At 41.8% G+C, this 22108-nt stretch overlaps 1 protein-coding gene across 2 annotated transcripts in view; it reads right to left on the minus strand.

Moving 5' to 3' along the window:
- CAPN3 (calpain 3) overlaps window positions 1–22108 on the minus strand; it is a 71819-nt gene that overhangs the window by 23563 nt on the left and 26148 nt on the right. The window contains exons 5-15 of one of the 2 annotated variants that reach the window (XM_090033348.1): window positions 21724–21892; window positions 19945–20085; window positions 12048–12131; window positions 11307–11392; window positions 10329–10406; window positions 8828–8988; window positions 6683–6852; window positions 5731–5742; window positions 3168–3376; window positions 2600–2636; window positions 1467–1484 (exon numbers count right to left, since the gene is read on the minus strand). In XM_090033348.1, the coding sequence (XP_089889474.1) occupies window positions 1467–1484; window positions 2600–2636; window positions 3168–3376; window positions 5731–5742; window positions 6683–6852; window positions 8828–8988; window positions 10329–10406; window positions 11307–11392; window positions 12048–12131; window positions 19945–20085; window positions 21724–21892 (1165 nt within the window). The remainder of the gene's footprint in view (window positions 1–1466; window positions 1485–2599; window positions 2637–3167; window positions 3377–5730; window positions 5743–6682; window positions 6853–8827; window positions 8989–10328; window positions 10407–11306; window positions 11393–12047; window positions 12132–19944; window positions 20086–21723; window positions 21893–22108) is intronic. The other variant, XM_090033349.1, reaches the window with a different exon arrangement.

Here is a 22108-nt window from a genome sequence, read left to right on the forward strand (position 1 = left end):
CCTGCCATGATGGTGCCCATTGCAGAAACGGCACCAAGTGCTATAGCAACTGGGGCTGCACAAACATTGCCCCTAAAGTTGCCGTTCTCATTATGCTCACTAGAGAGACTCATGCTAGCCAGACCAAGCTCCATTTTCTCCATGCCAGCTGGGATAGAAACCTCATCATCTCTCATCTGTGCTCACTTTCTTGTGCAAATGCTCCTTGTGCAAAAATGGGTTTTAGTTTTCTCCACAGAGAAAAGTTAGTCAGGTTGCAAACAATCTCTCATTTTGAGAGCAAAAGAGAGGCCGTCCAGGTTCTTTTTTGTTAGCCACAGAAAGACAGCATTACTGTAATGCCAACAAGGACTACCTGTGCTGCAGTAGCCAGCAGAAAATGAGCTGATAGTTGCTAGTATGGGGACTTGACTTTGTAGAGTGCATGCATTTATCCTTTCCTTGTGTTGCTTTGTGCAGTACTTGGTTTTAAGGGGAAACATGTAAATGCTTTTTTAAAAAAATATTAAAAGCTAACCAAAGGAAAGAAAGATTCTTTTCTAGATATCAAGGACGCTAGGTCATGAATTTGTGCCTGGCAGTGGTATCAGTTGGAACCAACCTTCTTGACCTAAAAGCATCTGACACTCTGTCCTAGTAAGAAATGCAGTTTCTGCTACGTGCTTGAGGATGTTATTGTATAAATGTGAGTGTAAACAGTTATTTGGAAATAACAATCCCAACTGGAGTTTACCAACTTAATTCTCTGGTATGTTTCTACTGTGTCTTTTTGCATCCCCCTAACTGAAAAACACTGTAATCATCATATTGAGACCTAATTTCAAAGTGGATGCTATTTGTTAATTTTATTCAATTTGTAATCAGTGCTGTTATAAGGGATAGGAAGGAAACACCAGGTGCTCACTGATAAAGTGAAGTTGTGTGTGGATTATGCAGTGGGTCAAGCCAGGGGTACAAATGTGTGGAGGGAAGATGGGTACTTATCTTGGCAGGAGACAATTGTGCTGGAAAGGGGGATTAGGATGCCTATAATAGAGAGATGATTCCGGAGGTGGCACATGAAATAATGAAGCAATAGGTCTAAAACAGAGCCACAGTTCCATGAGTTGCCTCGACCACCCTCAGCTTCCACTAGAGACAATGAGATTCAGGGATGTTTATCACATTTACAGGATCAAGCCCATAAGAATGGAAAGTTTTGAAGATATTATTTTCCTTGGGTGAGACAAGTGGGCTGTTCTATAAAGCATTGATTAGCTACAATGCAGGAAGACAAGATGCTGCCAATGAGCAGCCTCTCATCCAATGCTCTCAATTGACAAGCAATTTCCAAATGCATAAGGCTCGGCTACAGACAACTCACTCTAACATCAGCAAAGAACTCAAGCTTCTGTTGTAACAGTTGCACATGCACTTTATCCTAAACAAGCCCAGCATGTTGGCTAGCTATCAAAGTAGAGACCCACCTTGACCTTCTTCTTTTTCTGTACAAAAACCAAGCCAAAAATAGGATTTAATAGGCATGTTTGTATGTTTAATCCAGATTTTACTGAGTTAGGCTATGAAACTCTGTCTTACTTTTCCCATTTATCTCTATTCCACCTTCTTTCACATCTGAGAGATCCTATGTATGTGAGCAATAGAGTCAAATATAGGAAAACAGGAAATGCTGCACCAAATCAGACCAAGAGTTCAGTTCATTCTGACTTGTTAAATTAGGAAACATCCACTGTAGCTTCAGCTCTGACCATCCCATTCTTTTCAGCAGGCAGGGTCATTGAGACTGACATACTAGAGATACTTGTTTATGGATGCAGTAACTTCAGCCTGCCAATTTTGAGTCTTCATTTAATGTTACAGCAAATGAAAGGCAGGCAAAAATCAACAAAATTATATTCTGTGTGAATTGGTAAGTGTGCCCAACAACTTTTTTTTTTTTATTATTCTGTATCAGTCCTTATCCTCTCCCTTCTGAACATACTGCAGTTAGCTTAAATGAAAGTTAACAGCATGCAGTTGTAATGCATGCTTATTAAAAACCGGAGTTATTATCTGAATACATCTGCAGAATTCAGGTCCTTGTCATACACCTAATAAAAAGGTGTGACAAACAAATGTTATTTAGACTTTGTCAAATGAGAAGTCTTTATTATGCTAAATGCCCTAGAATTCAGGTCTTGAATGCCAGTTTACTGATGGCGTCAGTTCACAAACAAAGTTTTCAATAAGGCTTTTATTGTATGATCAGTTTTGCTGCAAAATGAGGGAGATGACGAGAACAGATACAATAGTGAAACTCCCTGTGCTGTTCAATGGCTAAACTTCCACCTTCAATAACAAGCTTCAAGTCCAGCATAATGTCCTAACTTATTTGGTAGTCCATCCGTATCAAAAGGGAAATTATATACAGCCAGTGATAATGTACTTGCTTCAGTGAGAGAGAACCAATTCTATTGGGAAAGTATGGTATTTGCACTTGGCCTCTTGTTACCGTTTTCCTTGGCTATGATACTCTTCCATGCATGGCAGCAGCCACTCTGTGTGTGGTTACAAATCTTAAAAAAGTGTACAAAGTAAACTGGAAGCAAAATGTACTCACCGAAGGACGATCTGCTTCAATCAGATTTTCAACTTCCCTGCAAGAGGAAGGCAAATACATTTGAGAAAAAAATAGCAAATGTGACCATATTTCTACATGGCTTGTTCCTGTGGATGATTTGAAAGAACCTGTTGATCTTTCAAAAGGGAACAAAGTTATGGCTTGAATTGTTTTTTATTTGTATAGGGCAAAAAGGTCTACTTGTTTTTGCTGTTGTAAAAATTATTTTTTACTTGTATAAGGCAGAGCTCCATGCTAACAACCTTGAGCTAGGTATCCAAATACTGTTTTTAAGAATGCCACTGCTCACACGCACTGTCCTGGATTGGAGGTTGGCAATGTCAAGAAGTTTAATTCAACTGGCTCTGAGCAAAGCAGTTGGAGATGACAGGATGACCTAGGGAGCTGAATCCATTTGAGAGGTGGGAAATGAAGAAAGGTAGAAAAGAAAATGTTTAATGCTGTGTTTTCTTGCTGTGGGGGTTGGGGACATAAATTATAACTATGACAGACAAGGGGGTCTTTTTTTTTTTTTTTTTTAGTCAAATAAGCATATCTTGGGACTTACTCTGAAAGGTTTCTTTTCTCTGAAAACACCCTCAGGATGAACTCTCCTTCCTGGTGAGGCTCATATGTTGATGGGATGATGACATACTCACTGGGAGGCAGCCGGAAGCGTTCAGAGATTTCTCGCATGTTTACATACGTCTTACTCCTAGCTTTGGAGGCATTATAGAGGAAAAAATCCTTTTGTAAATGCTTCTTGTTGCCATGCATCTGTTAACAAAAGAATCAAACAGCTGTCTTCAGCAAGATGTTGTATGGTTCCTGGACAGATCTAGCACAGGCAGCACACAACATAGACAGCAAATGCCAATGAAATCGAACAGTTTGGTTGAAATATAAAATCCAGAAAGTTGGATGGGTCAGGAGACTGGCAACAGAAATAATCTCCTCCATCTGCTGAAACACTGGTCCCTATCAACAGGAAATTTTCAGCACTTGCTAGCTGCTGGACGGCCTCTTGAAATTAATTCTTGAACACATTTATGCTGCTAAGGCAATGATATCCAAATCACAAAAGGCACGAACTGAAATTCTCAGGGGAGACTTGGGTCTAAATGAGCCTGGAGTGACCCTGTGTGACCTAACACTTTGCCCCTTCTGCAAAGGTCTGAAGTACATTTGCAGGGTACACAAGTGCCTTCCTGCTGTCCATGCCATATATGCAGTGTTTCCTCTAAGATTTAGCAGTCTGTGAGCAATCCTGGGTGGGAGTGCACGGGTATCTGTGTGCCCGCCCCTCACCCCCCTGCAGGAGCCTGTGGCTGGGTTGGGGCGAGTGGTGAGTGGCTGGACGTGAAGCTGACGATGGAGGGAGTGTTGGCAGCCCCTTGCTGTGGCACTGGGCATTCCCCCCAGGTTAGTGCCCGGGAGCCATGGCTCCCTACTAACCCCGCCATTGGTATACCACTGTGTGGGGGGCATTAAAAAGTTATTGCGTGGCATGATTTTTTATTGTGTGCAGTCGCGCACCCACGCAGCTTAGAGGGAATGCTGCATATATACTCTGTAGAAAAAGAGAGGCTTTCATTTTCCAGAACTGTCTTATACCAGCATTAAATTCAATTTAAAGTAATACAATTTAAATAATAAAGAGAGTTCTTGTATTATTTTTGAAAATTAGATTTCCAGTAACTTTTGCTAAACTGCAAATTGAAAACATCTTCATTTCACAACCCTATTCTGCTGATAAAATGATTCCATCTCACTGCTTTACAAGATCACTGCTTAGCCTATACTTGTTTGAGTCTCCTGGTGAGATATTTTATTTTTATTTATGCTGCTAATAGAGTATACCCTCCAATACTACAGGCACTGGGAGTAGTGATATTTCATTTCCAATATCCCTGTATGGGCCACAGTCTAGTAGGGCCTCTCTTTTGAGGTTAACAGCAGAAAAAATAACTGCTGAATGATTCTTTTCTCATTAGCAAGCACCAGGATGGCAGTATAAGAAAATATAATAGGTTTAAGGTGGAAGAGAGAGGATTTAGCAACTAAGTTAACAAAAGAAATACAGATATATTTGTGAAAAAACTATGACCACCATACACAATTAAAATAATGATACTGGATGGAGGCTGTGATATAGAAGATAGTCTATACAAGCCCCAGTGTACTATGTGGCAATCTGATCCTATAGTCTAAGCAGAGTCACTTAGATTCTGTGGCACCCTGATGGAGCAAAACGGGAATTCTGCAGCAGCTTCTGATAAATTAAACATCTGTCTTTGGTATTGAATTAAACATGAAAATCAGTAAAACAGGCTCTACTATACTACATTGCCAAAGCTTATTTTCATGTTAGAATTTAGTTTACTGTACTACCTTCCAAAGATCTCCGTTTTTGGTGTGCTACTGACTTTGTGTTATTGGCAATGAATCATGCATTGCAGTCATCAAGGGAAAGCTGAAGGTTCTGCAGTACAGTAGGGTACTTTTTTGGAAGGCTGTTTGAAAAGTTAAACTAAGCACATAAACTAGCTGTTTTCTGCACAATAGCTCAGCTGTAAAATACTCAACAATGACAACACTCACACCATTATCTTTACATTTCAAAGTTAATTCACCTTGGGAAGTTTGCAGTTCTGGTGGTTGGTATAATTTTGGGATCTCTGCGGGGTCTCAAAGACTGAACATCTGTTTACACTTGGTTCATGGATTTTTTGGGGGGGGTGTTCTTTGTAATTAAAGGACTTGGGAACAAAATGTCTTTACTCAGATGAAAACTTACAGATTCCAGAAAACAGTTGTGCAGCAAGAATTGAATTCTGCAATTTATTCTGTAGCAAATTCTATGCTACATTTTATCCTATGACTTGGCATGAATTTAGGAGGTAATAGAGAACAGAATAGAAAAGAAGAGCTGGGGAAAACATAGGCAGGGTGGGGCTGGGCCTAGAGGAGTTTTGAACTCACAACACAAGTGGGAGATACAAAACTCTCACTTGTATAGCACTAAAAACAAACCCAAGTGAGCAGCTTCCAACTGGCTTACACAGACACAAAAGTACAATATCTGAGGACTCTACATCAAGATGTCAACTCTTTCTCCACTCTCCGCATACCTCTTGTGGGACCTTGGAGAGAAACAAAGTAGGGAGACAATTAGGGATGCTGTGGCAGTTTACTTATTTATTTATAAAATGTGTTTGTGCAAGTTTCTAGGCATCTTGAAGTCAATGAAAAACCGCCCTACCCCCGCCCCGGCCAAATACATAAACATTTTAACCAACTTCAACTCTTAGTTTAAGAAAAGCTTCCCTTCAAACTCTCTTGGAGATTATAAAAATAAATCATAGTTTTGACTAAATAAACATGGCTTGGGGAGATGCCAAGCAAATCCACTTCCAGATGAAGTCAATGGGAGGAGAAGTTACAAAGCACCTTTGAAAATCAAGCTATGAACTTCTCTTTCCCTTCATCCTTTCCATGAGGGGATGAAGATAGGTCAGAGTACACAGAGGTCATAAACCAGTGTTGCTTAACACCACACCAATGCCAATGGAAAGTTTTATTTTCGACAGCTGTAAATCCCCTGACCCAAGAGCCAGTTGGGAGGCTACTGGGCAATCTGGGAAGAGAAATGTGGGGAAGCCTGGAGTGAAGTGGACCTGGAGGTTGAAAAGGGGAGCCTTTCTAGGTGAAGTGACTCAAAACAAATGAATTAAAATGGATTAAATCAATACAGAGAACTGGATTTCCCTACTCTCCTAGTTTCCAGAAGACCGTCGCTTACTGCTTCCAGGAAAACTGGAAAACATTTTTAACACAAAGATACAATTCATGAACACAGGTTGAATTTTAAAATCAGCTGCCAACCATGACAGTTTTGTACTATTTGTGAAGAACAGTGTAGCACTGGAACAGTGTGCAGAGCCCTGTTAATTCTGCATTGGAATTAATTGCGAGTGAGGGTTTGAAGTGATTTTGGGGATTCCTGGTGTTAATGATTGCTTGTGAATGCAGGAATCAATGACCCAAGAGACTTTTTCATTTCTATGTTTTTAATAATGGTACCTCGTAGATGGCAAAGCCAATTGTGTAGAGGTTGGCTCCCAGTTTGCGTTCTTTCCTTCTGTTTTTCTGCATTAGTGCAACCAGGAAGCTGCAGAGAATCTCAGAATCTTCCGGATCATCGTCTTCCTCCAGAAGCTTCAAACGATACTGAGGATTGGTCCAAAAGGTGTCTGCAAAAACCCCAGTAGCCCCCCAAAATGTACATATCAGTCCTTGGGTTGATATTTGTAGATTCATCATCTTTTAGTTCCTATATCTATTGTCATTTTATAGTTCTTGATGGAAAGTCAAAAATTGAATTAATCTCCTTTTTTATACATTTCTGATGCAAAAAGTTGATTTCTACAAACAGGTACAGCAGCTACCTCATGTGACTGTTCTCTAACTCCTTTATGAGGCTTGTTTTTATTTCATATCATAATACCACTGATGATATTTCTGGTATTGACTGTGCAGAATTTATTTTTCATTATAAAGCCCTTCTATGCTATACTTCGTAATATAGCTTCCCAACCTACTTGAAAGAAGATCCTTTGTCTGCATTAAGTATTAAAGGAATCCTGCAGTCACCAGTCTTTAGCAAATTTTGGTTTCACTTTAAAAAAAAAGTAATAAAATACCAAAGCCCACCAGCTGTGATATATGTCCTTCTCTATTCTCTCTTGTAACCTGCTTGGCTCAGAAAATGATTGGATATATAATGCCTTATTTCCTCTGCTAGGGGAGATACAGTTTTATTAAATTGGATAGTAGAGCTGCCCTGATCCAGCTGACCTCTTCCTTCACCAATTAATTTGTAAGTCAAATAAGGAAGAAAGAATATTTAAATCTTATAAGTGTAAGATTATTTAGGGTCTTCCATTCTGATTTGCAGTCCAGACATTGTTAAACAGAAGCCAACATTGCCTTAAAAGCCCTACTGGTCTTTAATGACTTAGGACAGTAATACAGCCAACTCACAGTGATACGGTACAGTTGTTCTGCAGCAGCTGATGGCAAGAAACCAAAAAGAATATATACCCAAATGAAACCTGTAGAATGCAGATCTCTAAAATGAAGCTTCCTGGACAGACTGGACTTAACACCTGCTCTCTTACCTTAGGTTCAGAGAAACAACAAATAGTCAAGTTTTTTACATTTATCTCTCTTAAAATGGAACTTCAAGGTACCCACTGCCTTTTACTACCATTCTGTGACATTATCTCAGTATAGACTCAGAAGAGTGCCAATTATCAATTCATTAGCACTGCTGCTTGTAGGAGGCCTAGGTTTGTGCTAGGCCAAGTGCTGTTTAGTAGGTGTGTGCGAAGCAGGCCCTATTCGATTCAGATTTGGATTCAGCCTGAATCAGATACAGTGATTCAATTAATTGATTTGAATCACTGTCCCTGATTTGATTTGGCCAAATCCAAATCTGAAGATTTGATGCCGATTAGGAGAATCAGCGATTTGGACATAGACACAGCTTTAAAAGTTTTTTTACATACCTTGAAGTAGCTGGTGCAGCTTGTGAATACTGTGATGCTGGGGCGCATGGAGCATCCCACAGGAGTGTGGTGGGGGGCCTCCACATGCTCAGCGGTGAACCCAGAAGTTGATTGGAAGTACTTCCAATCTACTTCTGGGTCTGCCGGGGAGCGTGCTGGGGGGCTCCCCTGCATTTCCTCAGCTCAGCGATTGGCCGCAGGGGGACCCTGGGTGGCCCCCCCCAGACCCAAGAGGCACCAGTCGCCAAGCTGGGGGTATGGGGGGCCCCCAGTGCACTCCCTGGCAGACCCAGAAGTGGGCCAGAAGTGCTTCTGTGGGACACTCCACACCTCCCAGCATCGCAGCATTCACAAGCCCCTGCTACTTAGAGGGATGTAGAAAAAATATTTAAAGCTGTGTCTATGTTTGAATCTCCAGATCTTTTTGAATCTCTCTGAATTGATTCAGAGGGTTGGAATGCAATTTGGAGAGATTCAAGGGTCCTCTGATTTGATTCAGATTTGGAGATTTGGCCACCAAATCAGGCCGAGTCTCCTCCAAATCAAATCAGGGACTGAAGCTTCACATAGCCCTACTGTTTAGTCTGTTGCATAAGTCTGCTTAGCCCTTGAAATCTAATAAGATCAAAGTTCTTCTACAGATTTTTCTATTACTCACCTGGATAATTGCGACAACCTCCTGCTGAGCAGCCTCTCACCCAGCGCCCCTCATTGACTGAAACTGTCCAAGTTTGGAGCTTATCAGACACCAGAGTATCAGGTGTGAGGTTGCAGATTTCAAGCTTTGTGAAGTAGCTCATGAAATCCTCGAATGACATCCTGGAAACAAAATGAATGGAAAAGGTGAAAACAGAATAAATTCAAATGGCACAGGTAGGCAGATTAAAAAAAAAAAATCTTGGGCTTGATTCTAAGTTCCTATTGAAAATAGATCCTGTTGAAACAGTCTGGCCCCCTCAACCTCAAGTATTCTGAGTACACCTTGTTAAGCAGAGGAATACCAGTAAACTTGCCTGTGGAAGCTTACCTCTTACCTCTTGTGTGTGTACATTATCTATAGTCTTCAGTCATCCAGTTACATACTGTTATTTCACAAAAGCCCTGTGCCATTCACTGTACAGGATGGGTTTGCTCTGTGAGGAATCAGTGCTCCATACTGAAGGAAAGTGTTTGTTAGGACCCCTGCTTTGTTAGTTGCAAAAACTGGAAGGTAGTATGGAATGAGTCAGGGCACCACAGAAAGAGAAAGGGCAGTCTCATGTTAAAGGCAATTGAATGCAGCAAGTTGAACTGTCTCTCCCACAGCATCCCCGTGTGATGGTAGACAAGTTATTTAAACCAGGCTTTTCACAGACAGTCACTATTTGTGTGTTTCTCATTTTCTGAGTGCCAGTTTGATACCTTGGGATCTGATTGGCAGAACTGTTACTATCGCAGCTGCAGTTGAAATCAACAGGAGCCACTGTGCTCTGTGTATGTGAAGTGCTATATAATAAGATTTTGGAAAAATCAGACCCTTGACATCTCACGTGCAGCATCTTAAATGAATGGATACTCTTGGTGTTTTTCTCTGTTTATCTCAACTCATTATACATGTAGGGAAATAATACCACCATTCTGAATATTAATTAATTATTGTTTGTAAAGCACCCAAACACTATAGTGATGAACACTTCAAAACAGCCCATGAGGAAATTAATACATTTATATTCAGTGCAAAGTTGCAATATTGTTTATTAAAGATATTGGAGTTTGACTTTGCCACCTCATATTATTTTAACATTTTTAAGAACCATCATGTATACTCAGTGTGTAGAGACACGCATGTTTGAAACTGTTTCAGAAGAGGAATATTTCAAAAGGGCACAAGCTGTTACATTAAAATTACTGTGTGTGAACAAGCTGGGAATGGTACAAATGTAGCTAAACTGTGCTAACCTTAACTGCACTTCACCCAGTGTTAACTCTGGAGTGGTTTTGCTACATTTGTATCATTCCTGGCTTGTTCATGCACAACACTAAAATGTAATCACTGTTGCCCTTTTGAAACATTCCCCTTTTTAAACAGTTTCAGATGTACATCTGTCCATACACATTGAGGCACAGATACGGAAGAACTGCTGAAGAAAGACACAACCTCTTTAAAATGGTGTCCTTACCAGAATTCCCCGTCTTCTGCAATCTTGTGCTGCAGTCGGATTTTCTCTGATTTGTCAATTAAATTCCATTCGTCTGACCTGCAAGAGAAAAAAATGGGTATCTCATCTTTGCAACACACAAGTTGTTCAAAGAAATTGCTACACTTTTATTGCTACCTTGGTGGTATACAAAGCAAATTGTTGACACAATATGCATGTTTCACCCATGAATGGAAAAGCTTTCTTTTCACAAGCTCTGAAATCATACTATACAGTTTTCCTCTTTTTGCCCCCTGTACTTGCTGAAGTGGTTATAAAGTTTGATTCACTTCTCTTATTTTGGCTTATCACCTTCATCATAGTTGTCATATTCTTCCCTGCCCTCCCTTCAGACTTCCTCTTCTAATGTCTTTCATTTTCCTTTTCCCATTTGTAGCACTTAGACATCTGCTGAACTCTCATTGCTTTATTTGGGTCAGAGAGGAACATACTATATGTATTGAGAGAAACTCTATTTTTAGAGCCAAAGAGGTTCCTTTACATAAAACTGAATAAAAAGTCTAATTTCTTCTTTCTGGCTCTCTCTCACTTATATCCCTTTCTTTCCTGCTATTCAGTTCTTTAAAGATGACCTTACATTCCAGCTGTTAGTCTTGACTAAATTTCATGAGGAATGGATGTACAATTCAGTAAGCAGAGGAATTATTGGCTGAACTCTTAAATCATGCTTTTCTAACTCTCCCTTTCTTTAAGGCTTCTCTTCCTACTATCTTTCTATTTTTTTACAGTTCTTTCAGACCTAAATTAAGCCACCAGTTAAGCACTCAATGCAGCCTACAAAACAATAGATATTTTAAACTTCCAAGTAAAGCTGGAGCATAAATAAAGCATGTGGCTTATCTTAAGTCTTAGGACACAGTCAGAAAATGTAAAATGCATGCATGCGCAATTATGCTTTTTATTACTGCCCATAAATTCTTAGGTTTGTCTTTCACTCACTTGTCACTCCAGGGTCCGTTCCATTCCACCTGCCCCCATGGGTTCCTTAGCCGCACCAGCCTTATCTTGTCCTCTTTAAATGCTGTCTTGTTGAAGAAGAAATCACAAAGAACTGTATAAGTTACTTAACCTAGCATGGGCTTAGAAGGGAATACACCTTCTGCTGAATCATTGATGCAAATCCATGAGGAGCAGAGGTTCTCAAACTGTGGTCCATGGACTACCACTGGTCCACGAGCTCCATTCAGGTGGTCTGCAGAAAGGTTACGGAGCAATCGAGAATATCTATACTTGTAAGGTAAGACTACTCATATTAAAATATGAGTTGTGTGCTTTGATTTGTAGAACAACAAAAAGTTTAAGTGGTCGACTGAGACCCTCAGCATTTTTCAAGTGGTCTGCAGAAAAAAAGTTTGAGAACCACTGCCCTGGAGGTCTTCTACCCAGCCTGACCTTGATTAGTCTGAGAGATCTGATGGATCCCCAGCATGAGGTGATTTGGATGCAAGTGTATTGCTGTTCTCTTTGAACCAAAATATCCCTTAGTTGATCTTGCTGTCTATATATCTCCCTCACACAGAGCCAAGACTTTTATGGGTTTTCTTTTCAAGAAAGCTTTTACTTGTTTAATAGTTATTTTGCCCACAAGCCACCTTATTTTCTCCCTGTCTTGATGGCAGTATGTGATGCTCACTTCTCTTAAATCACCATTATTATCTATAGGAAAGGATCTTGACTTACTTCTTCCACTGCTGTAACTGAATAGGCATGACCTTGGACCAGTCCAGAAGCCAGACGTGTTTCATACTGCATTGGCACTATGGTCTATAAAACATTTAATAAAAATAAGAGGCATTTCAGGCACAGGCATAGCAAAGAACCATGGAGTTTAAGGCAGCCAATGTCCTTATTTTGTATTACGTTAGGTTGTTAGACCACTTGGAAGGTGGAAAAAATGGTAACTTCTTACTATTTAATTGGAAGAAGTTAAGAACTAGAAGGGACTTATACATCACAGAATTCATTTATCTGCAAGGTTAGCTTATGGTCTCTCCCTGAGAGGCTGTACCAGATACAGAATAACTTAACAGGACTTGGTAGTTTCTCCATCATAAGAAGTTTTCAAATAAATACCGGAAGTTTTTCTTTAAAAGTGTGTTATAACTCCACCACAAGATTTTGACTTCTTGCCTGAACTCCTGGGCAGAATTTTTTGGTCAGTGTTATATAGGAGGGCAGGCAAAAGAATTGAAATGGTCTTTTCTGGCCTTAAAATCTATGTGCATTTGTGGGAAGCTGGGATTACTTGGTGACAGCCAACATATTAATGAGAAGCAAATAATTTAGAAAGGACAAAGAGAAACTGATGAAGCAACGAGAACTAGATCTTAATACAGATTCTTGCTAGGCTTTATTGAATTACATTTTATAAGGTACATTGTGGAGTCTTTTACAATCAAATGCTGCAGAAAGCTGGGCTCATGGGAATATTTGCCTGGGATCTTAGGGCAAATGGGAAGAACAAAATGGTTGTAAAGCTGTATATAGAGGAGGAAATTTATGCAAAGCGTTGTATGTCTTCAACAAGCAGCCCTATCATTCTCCTCTTACTATACTGCATAAGGTGCATATGTTTCCATATATAATTCCAGTAGGAAAGTTAATATAGATAGAGACTGGACCATAGTTTCTTCAGAGCTTTTTCTCCCCTTTAGCCTAAGTTTTATGTTTGTGAAAGTAGCAGGCTAACCAGGACAGAGAGAAACGTAAGAGTTAAGGATAACGCAAGTTGTCTCCTTTTCTCATTTTTTTTTCAGTGCATCCCAGTCTCCACCTAACAGACAAGTGTAACAAGGTACAGCAATTTAGATTGCATGCCCTATTCCCAGAAATAAGTGGCTAGAGTACCCAACCCTTTTAAAGTATACTAATAATTCCCAAAGCTCAATATCTGATCAGGTAGAGGGAGCCTGCCTGGAAACTCTTACCTTCATCACTGAGATGACTGAATATGTATCTCAATGCATAGTCATACAAAGAATCTTATACATAAACACAGTAGTGTGCTAAGGAGGAATTCAAACCAAACATTAGATTTGAACATTTCACAGTCGTTGGTCAAGTTCAGATTCTCATTTGCATGTTGTGGGTCTGGGAAAATTCTAGTCCAGATATACTTTCTGATAGTGTCACAAAGATGTATACTCCAAAAGGTATCAATCAGAAAGGGGAGGGCTGCTTACTGAGTTTTGGCAAGCTGTTGAGGGCTGCATAGGTAGCAACACCCCCTGACAGGTGTCATGCCCCCTGGTCACCATTTTGGGACCAGAAGTCTCACCCCCTTAACCTCTGATCTTTGCAACCAGAAGTCCCTCCCCTTGCCCCTGGAAGTACTCCTTTGGGGAAAAGAGTTTGCCATCTTAGGGGAGAAAAAAACCAACAAATTATATACTAAAAATCAAACACCCACAATAATATATTTTAATTGAATTTTAAAAATACATTTTTGATCTGATTTGTGTGTGTTTGTACTGTATATGTAGAAGTGATTGCATAAAAGCTCAAAATGCAGTTGTACTTGTACATTGTGTAGTGTGCATGGGAAATGCCCTGGGCAGAGGATGGGAAGGTGGCTCTGCTGCTTGCTCCCAGGAAAGGCAGCAGAGCACCTTCTTCCCAGGCAGCCCCAGCTGGGTCCCCCTGGGCCACCGCCTGCAGAGCCCCTTCCCCTGCAGGGTCCCCTGGTGCCCCAACCCCATCCAATCCTCACATGCCTACTCCCCCCATACAAATTAAATTTAAACATGTAAATTAAATTTAAATCTGTAACTTATACAATTTGAAGGTCTGCAATATAAAAAGGTTGGAAACCCCTGCCATAGACCCCTGCTAGCCCACACCCCATGCTCTTAGCATCCCACTGTGGGCCCCACAGGCACCAGTCTCCTGCATGCCTGCTCACTTCCACTGACAGGTGTGGCTGGGAATGAGTGGACATGTGGCAGGGCCTAGAGCGGGCAGCAGGAGTCCAGGGTCCCAGCTGGCTGTGGCTCTGTGGAGTCGGGCCAGCTCCCCCACCTCTGCTGGAGTAGTGCAACCTGGCTCCATAGACTCCTGCCAGCCCATGCCCCGTGCTCCTACCACCCCGCTATGGGCCCCACCAGTGCTGGCCCCTGGAAACCTGCATGGGCCCCATGATCCTGCACACCCACTCACTTCAACTCCCCCTGCCCCTGCCATCATTTTCCCCACCTTCCTCCCACACATCTGCAGCACCACATACCACACATTCAGCTGTTCTCTCCATTGCAAGGTAGCAGCATGGGGAAAGGGGAGTGGGGGTTGACCCTGGGATATTCAGGGGTCAAAAAAATTCATGCCAAAAAAATGTGGAGTGATACACACAGGGGCAGCAAGTGCTCAAAATCGGAGCCTGCCTGGCTGGAGCCATGTTCCAGCTGCCAGCCAGGCTCTGAGCAGCAGGATCGCTACTGCTGCCACCCCAGGAAGCCCCCAAGGTCCCAGATAATGCTGCAGCCCAGTGCTGGCCCCAGCCTTCCCTACTGCACCCAGGGTAACCTGCCACATGCCAGAGGGCACGTGGCACAGGTGTTCCCTGGTGAAAACTAGCAGCAGCACAAGGTGTGCCACTGCTTCTTGTCCCTGGGCAAACAAATGTCCAAGCTCATGTGGACATGGCCTGTGTGTCTCCAGGTTTGAAACTGGAGCATGACAGAAGACCTCATTGTGTTCTGCCCCTTCACAAAGCCTAGGCTTTTCACACTAATTTGGAGGGATAGCTGAAAGCTGTCACTGTTTTTTAATTGGTTAGTAAGAATCAATGCATGAATTAAAACATTAAAAAGCATTAATAGTGAATCACAAAATGTACTTTTTAATTTATTTTTTACCACTTCAGTTTAGTTAATTGGTTTATGGCAACATCTTCTATTGCACTAGTATATTTTCTATGGTATATAAGGGAGTCATATTAACATAAGCGGTACTCAATTTTTGCTGAGGTGCCAGAATGGCAGTTTTTCTATGTGAAGTAAGAAGTAGCTAATGCATGTGTATTCTAAACACGAGACCTGGTACTATACCCTATAATTCTCTTAACTTTATATGTTCCTGTGCTATTATGTTGTCTGGATTAAAGTGCCTTATATATGTAATTCCTATTGATTTACTTGCATTACTTACTTAATTTTTGCATTCCCATTTCCTGAGAACAAATTAGAGAGGCTGTGCTCTCAACAATTTCTGCCCAACTGACTATCGAGTGTGATGCTAAAGAGGTTAAGTTCATCTTCTATCTCCTGAGAGAGACTTTGCTGAGGTATAAATATGCTTGTTGTCCTGGTAATTAGAAACCCAGGAACCTGACATGCTTTTAGTTCCAAAGTTGAGGATATCCATTTACTAGAAATAGAAAAAACTGGAAGCAAGATTATAGCATATATAGTTTACAGTGGATACAGGTTATTGCTGGAAATAAAACTAAAGCTCAAGTGAACAAACTTATAAATAGAAAATTAAATTGGAAATGTTTGCCCTCTAATCCACCCATTGGTTACTAAAAGATTACTGCATGACCTTGTTAAAAACCATGCTGTGCCTGTTTGATAACAGATCTGAAGAGGAAAGATGGGTAGAGGTGGAAATGGAGAGTTAGTCATGTTACGCAGGCAGATTCTCAGGCACCATAGTGATAAGCCACAAACCTACATAAAACAGAATGAACCTAAGTCTTTTCCATTATTTCCTTCTATCCCTTTTTCTTCTTTCTTTTTTTCCTTTGTTTTAATTTTCTTCTCCTCTAACAACCTCTCCCTTTCCTTTTCATGTCTCCTCCTCTACGCTTCTCCCCTCACCCTTCCTCTTGTAAAGTTTTAACTTGTCATACTGCTCCTGCCACTAGTGCACTGCTCCTCATCTCTGCTGAACTGACTCTTCTGCAGACAGCACTTCTTGCCTACTGTCTAGCCAGTATTGTGACTTTCGGTGGTGCTGGCTTAGTGGTATAGCAGCTAGCAAGCTAGATCAAGCAAAATAAATAAGGCTAGGGACAGACATTCAAAAAGCCTGAATTGATCCAATCTTTGCAGGTTAGTCTAACCTGGCTAGGTTAAATCACTTTGTAACTACACAAATATCCCAGAAGCTGGGGGGTGCTAGAGCAGCCCTCCTTTCCCTTGCACAGTACTGAGATGAGGGAGACCGTGGCCAGGCCGCTACAGGACGCTCTGATTAGCCCAGCGGAGAATTGATAACAGTGTTTATCACCCCATTAAGAAAACAACAGAGGGGCATTACCAGCTACCTGTTGATTCTACCTGTTGATTCAGCATGGACCATAGCTAGCATGTGGTCTGCTAGCTAATAAACAGACATCTCCTCAGCAAGGCTTGGTGGGGGCAGGGGATGGGGGGGATCTGGGATTCCTGCTTAGCAGGGAGTGGTGAGGGGGAGGGGAGGAGCAAACAGCTCTTCTTAAACAGCTTTTCCAAGGAAGGACATTAACCTGTTGATTAGCTCCAAAAAGCCTGTCTGCCTCTGTCATTTCCCACAGCACAGACTGTAGTCAGCATTTGATCTGCTAGCTAATACTGAGGTGTCTGCATAAGGCAGAAGGGGGTTGGGAACAATCCCTGCTTAGCAGGGAGAACACAGGCAGATGGTGCTGTGCCTGCAAATCTCTGCTGAGCTACAGCCATGGAGCAGAGGGGAGGGGCTAGCCCTGCTGTGGAACACAGAGCCCTGCCCAACCCAGAGAGCATTCTGGGATGCCGGGGGGAGTCTGGTTTATCTTAAACCAGCAAGAGGTCTGGGACAGACATTGCATAAACCAGTTTGAGCCAAATCAGTTAAGTCTGATACTACATTCAACCAGGTTTATCTCAAATTGGTTTCAGCCATTTTCAAACTGGTTTATGTGCACTGAACATTTGTTCTGTTACAGGTTTGAACCAGTTCTGATCACTTAAACCAGTTTATGTCTAATGTCTGTCCCTAACCTAAAGGACTGTACCACACAAAAACATTGTACTAGGGGAAGATAAATGGGGCAGTTTGGACAGTTTATATCTTGCAAAATAGGAGGGTACTTCCCTATGAAATTACATCATTTTGGCTTTTAGTAAGACTTAAAATTGACATGAATGCAGGAAATTTTGTTTTCTCTCTCTGCTTTTCTCTGCATTTACAAGAGATCTTGTGACCAAAAATTTTAGGCTTCATAATACTTTCTTACATAACTAAGCAGGAATAATTTAATCTACCACTGAAATGCAGAACCCTAAGGAGTGATACGGGACAAGTATTTAACACTGAGATGAGAGAAGACACCAAGTCTCTCTTTAGAACTTTTTAAACCTCTTAATGTTTTCAATTTGCAACTTTTCTAGCATCCCTGACTTCTTTTTTGGAGAGTTCCTTGATTTTTTCACCCAAGTGGATATTTGTATTCTGACTTCTGTCATCACCCTTCAAGTCCTTAACATGATACATACACACACAGACATTTTTTTTTAAAAGTGAGGACATTAAAAGGTGGTAGTCTCATCTGGAATTGTTCCAAGCATCTCTCTTCCATTACCCCAGCTCCCTCTAAAGAGCCTACTACCTATGTGCAGAACTTATATCACTCCTCAAATTAAATGAGCTCTATAGGAGATTTACCCAGTAACATAGCTATGGGTGGGTGAGAGGGGCATCCACCTTGGGAACCAAGTTAGGAAGGACACTGGAATTGCCCCTGACCTCCACAGAATCCGTGTCCTGGCAGGAACTTTAAATAGTTCTGGCTGCTGTTGCTTTTAAGAGTAACAGAACCAGGACAAGCAAAGAACACACAACAGCAGCAATCAGCCAGGACTGCTTAGAAGTTCCTGGCGAGGTAAGGCTGCTGCCCCATTGCCCCCTCCCTCCCCTCACTTGTGGGCCTGCACACTCTCCTCCTTCCTAAGCAAGAGACTATTAATGAATCCACACACCATTTTTCTTGCACAACACTCCCCATTTCCTTATGTAAAATAGGCCACAAAAATCACTAGCTACTTTGTGTAGCAGGCTCACCTTTCAGAGCTTAGGTTGAGTCCCAGGCTTGAGATCCTGCTGTTTTGATTGGTCGAACCCATCCACCAATCAGGAGGCAGCAAGAGAAATAAAGTCATGCCCCTTTCCTGAGGGGGAAGGGCTCTCCCAGACCTGATTGAGACTGTAAACTGTCATGAGGGAGTGGAGCCAGGGAGCAGTGGAGGCTGTTTGGGTTACCCGGCATAAGGATGGATGGCTGGAGCCTGAAGGGCCTGTGCTAAGAGAGCCCTCAGTGCTGAGCAAGGGCACAGGGAAAAGGTAGTGCTGCAGCCTGAGGCCCAGCACCCAGGAGCCAGCAGCAGTGGTGCAGCAGTTGAGAGGGGCTGAGCCCTCGGTGCCCAGAGTGGGGCACAGGGTGGAGAGGAGCCCAGAGGTGCAGGAGAGGCCTGGAGAGGTGCTCCAGGAGAGGAGACCCCATTGAGCTGTGCCCTGACCACTGCCACCTGAGGGAGCGTGAGTTATTGGGCCCTTGGGTCCCACAGGGGAAAGATATTTGGGGTGGGCAAACCCTGAGAAGGGGCTGGGTGAGCAGCCCCCCCTCCCCAGTCAAGGCCCTGAAGGGGAGGGGCCCCTGGTGCCTCCTGGACACTCCTCAAAGGACCCCATTGTAAGAAAAACTATCTCTTGTCATGGGTCAGGGACTATATTAAGGAATAGGTGTTATTAAGGTTGTTCCTGTTTGCGCCTTATATTTTGCAATTGAAATGTTGTATTGTGTTGATGCTGCTGAAATTGTTTTATCGTGACGGGTAAATAGTGTTATTTAGGGTTTGACCTTGGTTATTGATTAATGTTCACTGTGTAAATATATGTATATGATATTTAGTTTTATGATTATGTATGTTATAACTCAATAAATTGTATATAGTTAAGAACTTTGGGCTTGGGCTAACTCTATAGACGAGAGAGGGATCTGCTTGAAATTCTGGCATCCCTCTCCCAGCACCCCCTCCTGCCTACCCATCCCATCCAACTGAGAATAGGGCACACCCTTGGGTGTACCCGGGTTACATTTGTATGCAAAAATTGTGAATATTTACACAAGCAAATGAATGCATCTGCACCTTTTGTGGGTGCATTAATGGAAGTCAGCCAAAAACCTGTCTAAATACTACTTAGTTAAAAGTGACTCGAACATTCACCAATACTGCTAATGGGAGAGCTTGAGCACAGACTTCCTAACAAGTTTTTGTAACTTGGCTCCCAGTTTCTGTCTCTTTAGTAGCGGCAAGCTGTTCAGCTGAGTTTCAGATAGTTTCTGTCTGTGATGTTGGCTAACAGATGTTTCTCTAGATGTTAATGAAGTTTTTAAGGTGAACTGTCAGTTATTGTGTCTGAAAGGGCTGAAATAATTTAGTGCCTAACAAGCTCAAAACTTCAGAACAAATCTTTAGTTATCTCAAGCTGATATGCCTAACCTGCTTCAGGGCCTTAAGGGCTTAAAAACTCTGATTCTCTGCTTTTCTAACTAGCATGGTTACAAGGAGAATAATTGCAAAGTAAGAAGCAAAGGTTCAGTCATTGCTTGAGGCATACAAACCCAGGCTGGCCTTTCATCTGTGCCTTGGTAGTCTACTTCAGAGTGGGTCATCTGTGCATTATCCAAATTCTTCACCATTCGGGCAATTAATTCCCTAATATCACTTTGAGGAGCACTCCCATAGGAAAAACCCAAATGGTCCTAGTACAGAAAATAAGAGAAAGAAGTAAGGCAGAGAATGGAAGGGGGGAAAGGGAAAATGAAAACAGAAAGATAAGAAGCTGACCAAAAAAAAAAAAAAGACAACTTTAATTAGATAACATGACAACTGAAGTTGCAGCTAGAGAATCTGTTCTTTTATTTAGAGGCCAGTGACCATAGTGCTGGTCCTGTTGTTCCACAGTGGATAGCTCTTGTTGAGACTGGCTATGCTTCCAATTAGACTGTGATGCAACAAATCCTATACCAAGCTCCAAGAGAAACTGGACTTTCATGTAATCAAAGGGTACGCAGCTCCACCTACTTCCTAGAAGCCACAGGTTGCTCCCCCTCTTCAACCCACCTTACTTACTTTTTACTTATGTTCCACTCCTGTGAGAACAGTTCAGTCTTTTTCCAAAAAGTAGAGGTGGTGTGTTGTTGTGCCTATGATGTCCAGACCTGAAGAACTGCCCTTGTATCCAAAAGCTTGTATAACATCTCTCCTAATTATACATGTGGTCCAAAAAAAAAATCACAAAAAACCCTTCCTTCCAAAAAGATATGGCAGCTTCCTAACTGCTTACTCTCCTTCAGGGAAGTGAAATTGCATCATCATGCAATAGAATCACATCATGATACAAAGTCATGTCTATAAGTGAGATTGAGCTCACCAACACTTGTACACTTCCTCCTTCATCTCTGTTTTAACTCCTGCAACTAACGGTTCTGGAGAATAAGTTAGGAAAAACTGCTTAACGAGAACAGGTTGTGTATAAAATAATTAATTTGATTCCTCTTCCTTTTGCTCTCTGTTCTGACCTTTCTTTTCACTTTTCCCCAGTGCAGAGCCACTAATATGGATAAAATTCCCACCCTTCCTGGTTTAGTTTCAGGATCTAGCTAAGATCCTCTTACTCTGTATATAGACTTTGGCAATTTAGCAAAGCACTTAGAAAACAGTTTAGAACTTTTTTTAAAATTCAAAGACTCCCTTTCCTCTCCAGTTCAATATGATGCATCAATTGATGCACCTCCAGCAAAACCAAGGAAGTGATTCTTCCACTGTACTTAGCACTGGTGAGACTGCAGCTGGAGTACTGCATCCAGTTCTGGGCACTGCACTTCAACAAGGACGTAGTAAAGCTCAAGAGAGTCAAGAGAAGAGCCACCCATATGATCAGAGACTTGCATTGCAAGCCATACAAGGAAAGGCTGAGGAATCTGGGACTCTTCAACCTGAAAAAATAAAGCTGAGGGGGGACTTGGTAGCAGCTTACTGCTATGTCAGGGGCATACATCAAGGACTCAGTGGACAATTGTTCAACAGGGCACCCTTGGGGAAGACCAGGAGCAATGGTCACAAACTCCTGGAAAACCATTTCAGACTCAACATTAGGAAAAACTTCTTCACAGTCAGGGTGTCCAGACTGCAGAATAAGCTCCCTCCAGAGGTGGTGCAATCACCTACTCTGGAAATCTTCAAGAGGAGACTGGACAGTCACCTTGCTGGGGTAACCTGACCCCCAGTTATCTTTCCTGCCTGGTGCAGGGGGCTGGACCTAATGATCTTCTGAGGTCCCTGCTAACCCTACATTCTATAAATCTATAAGTTTGTCTGCAAGGCTCACATGGACTTACATCAATGGAGCTGGCCATGAGCGATCCCCTGTCAATAGCGTGTTTCATGATTTTGTATATGTCTCTGGGCGCATCCTTTATCTCATAGAACTCTGTCACTCCTCCTGTGAAATCCTCCATGGCCTCTGTGGTGTTGCCTCCTTTTAAAGCCTCATAGGACCCATGGAGTCTTGGTAAGGAGAAAAAAAGTTATATTATAAGGAATTCTTGTTACAACTCTTCCCCTTGGTGAAGGTCATGCTCAAAGTTTTAATAATGTGAATCAACTAAATACTTAGTTAAAAATATTTTTAATAACCAGCTGTTTGTACTGATAAACAGCAGACAAGCTCTGAAATGTTTTTATTATTCTTGTTCCAAAAGTTGGAGTTACTAGAGTAAGCTA

This window comes from Crocodylus siamensis, chromosome 2 (assembly GCF_052110815.1).
Source record: "Crocodylus siamensis isolate JL-2025a chromosome 2, ASM5211081v1, whole genome shotgun sequence".
NCBI classification, from domain to species: Eukaryota; Metazoa; Chordata; order Crocodylia; family Crocodylidae; genus Crocodylus; species Crocodylus siamensis.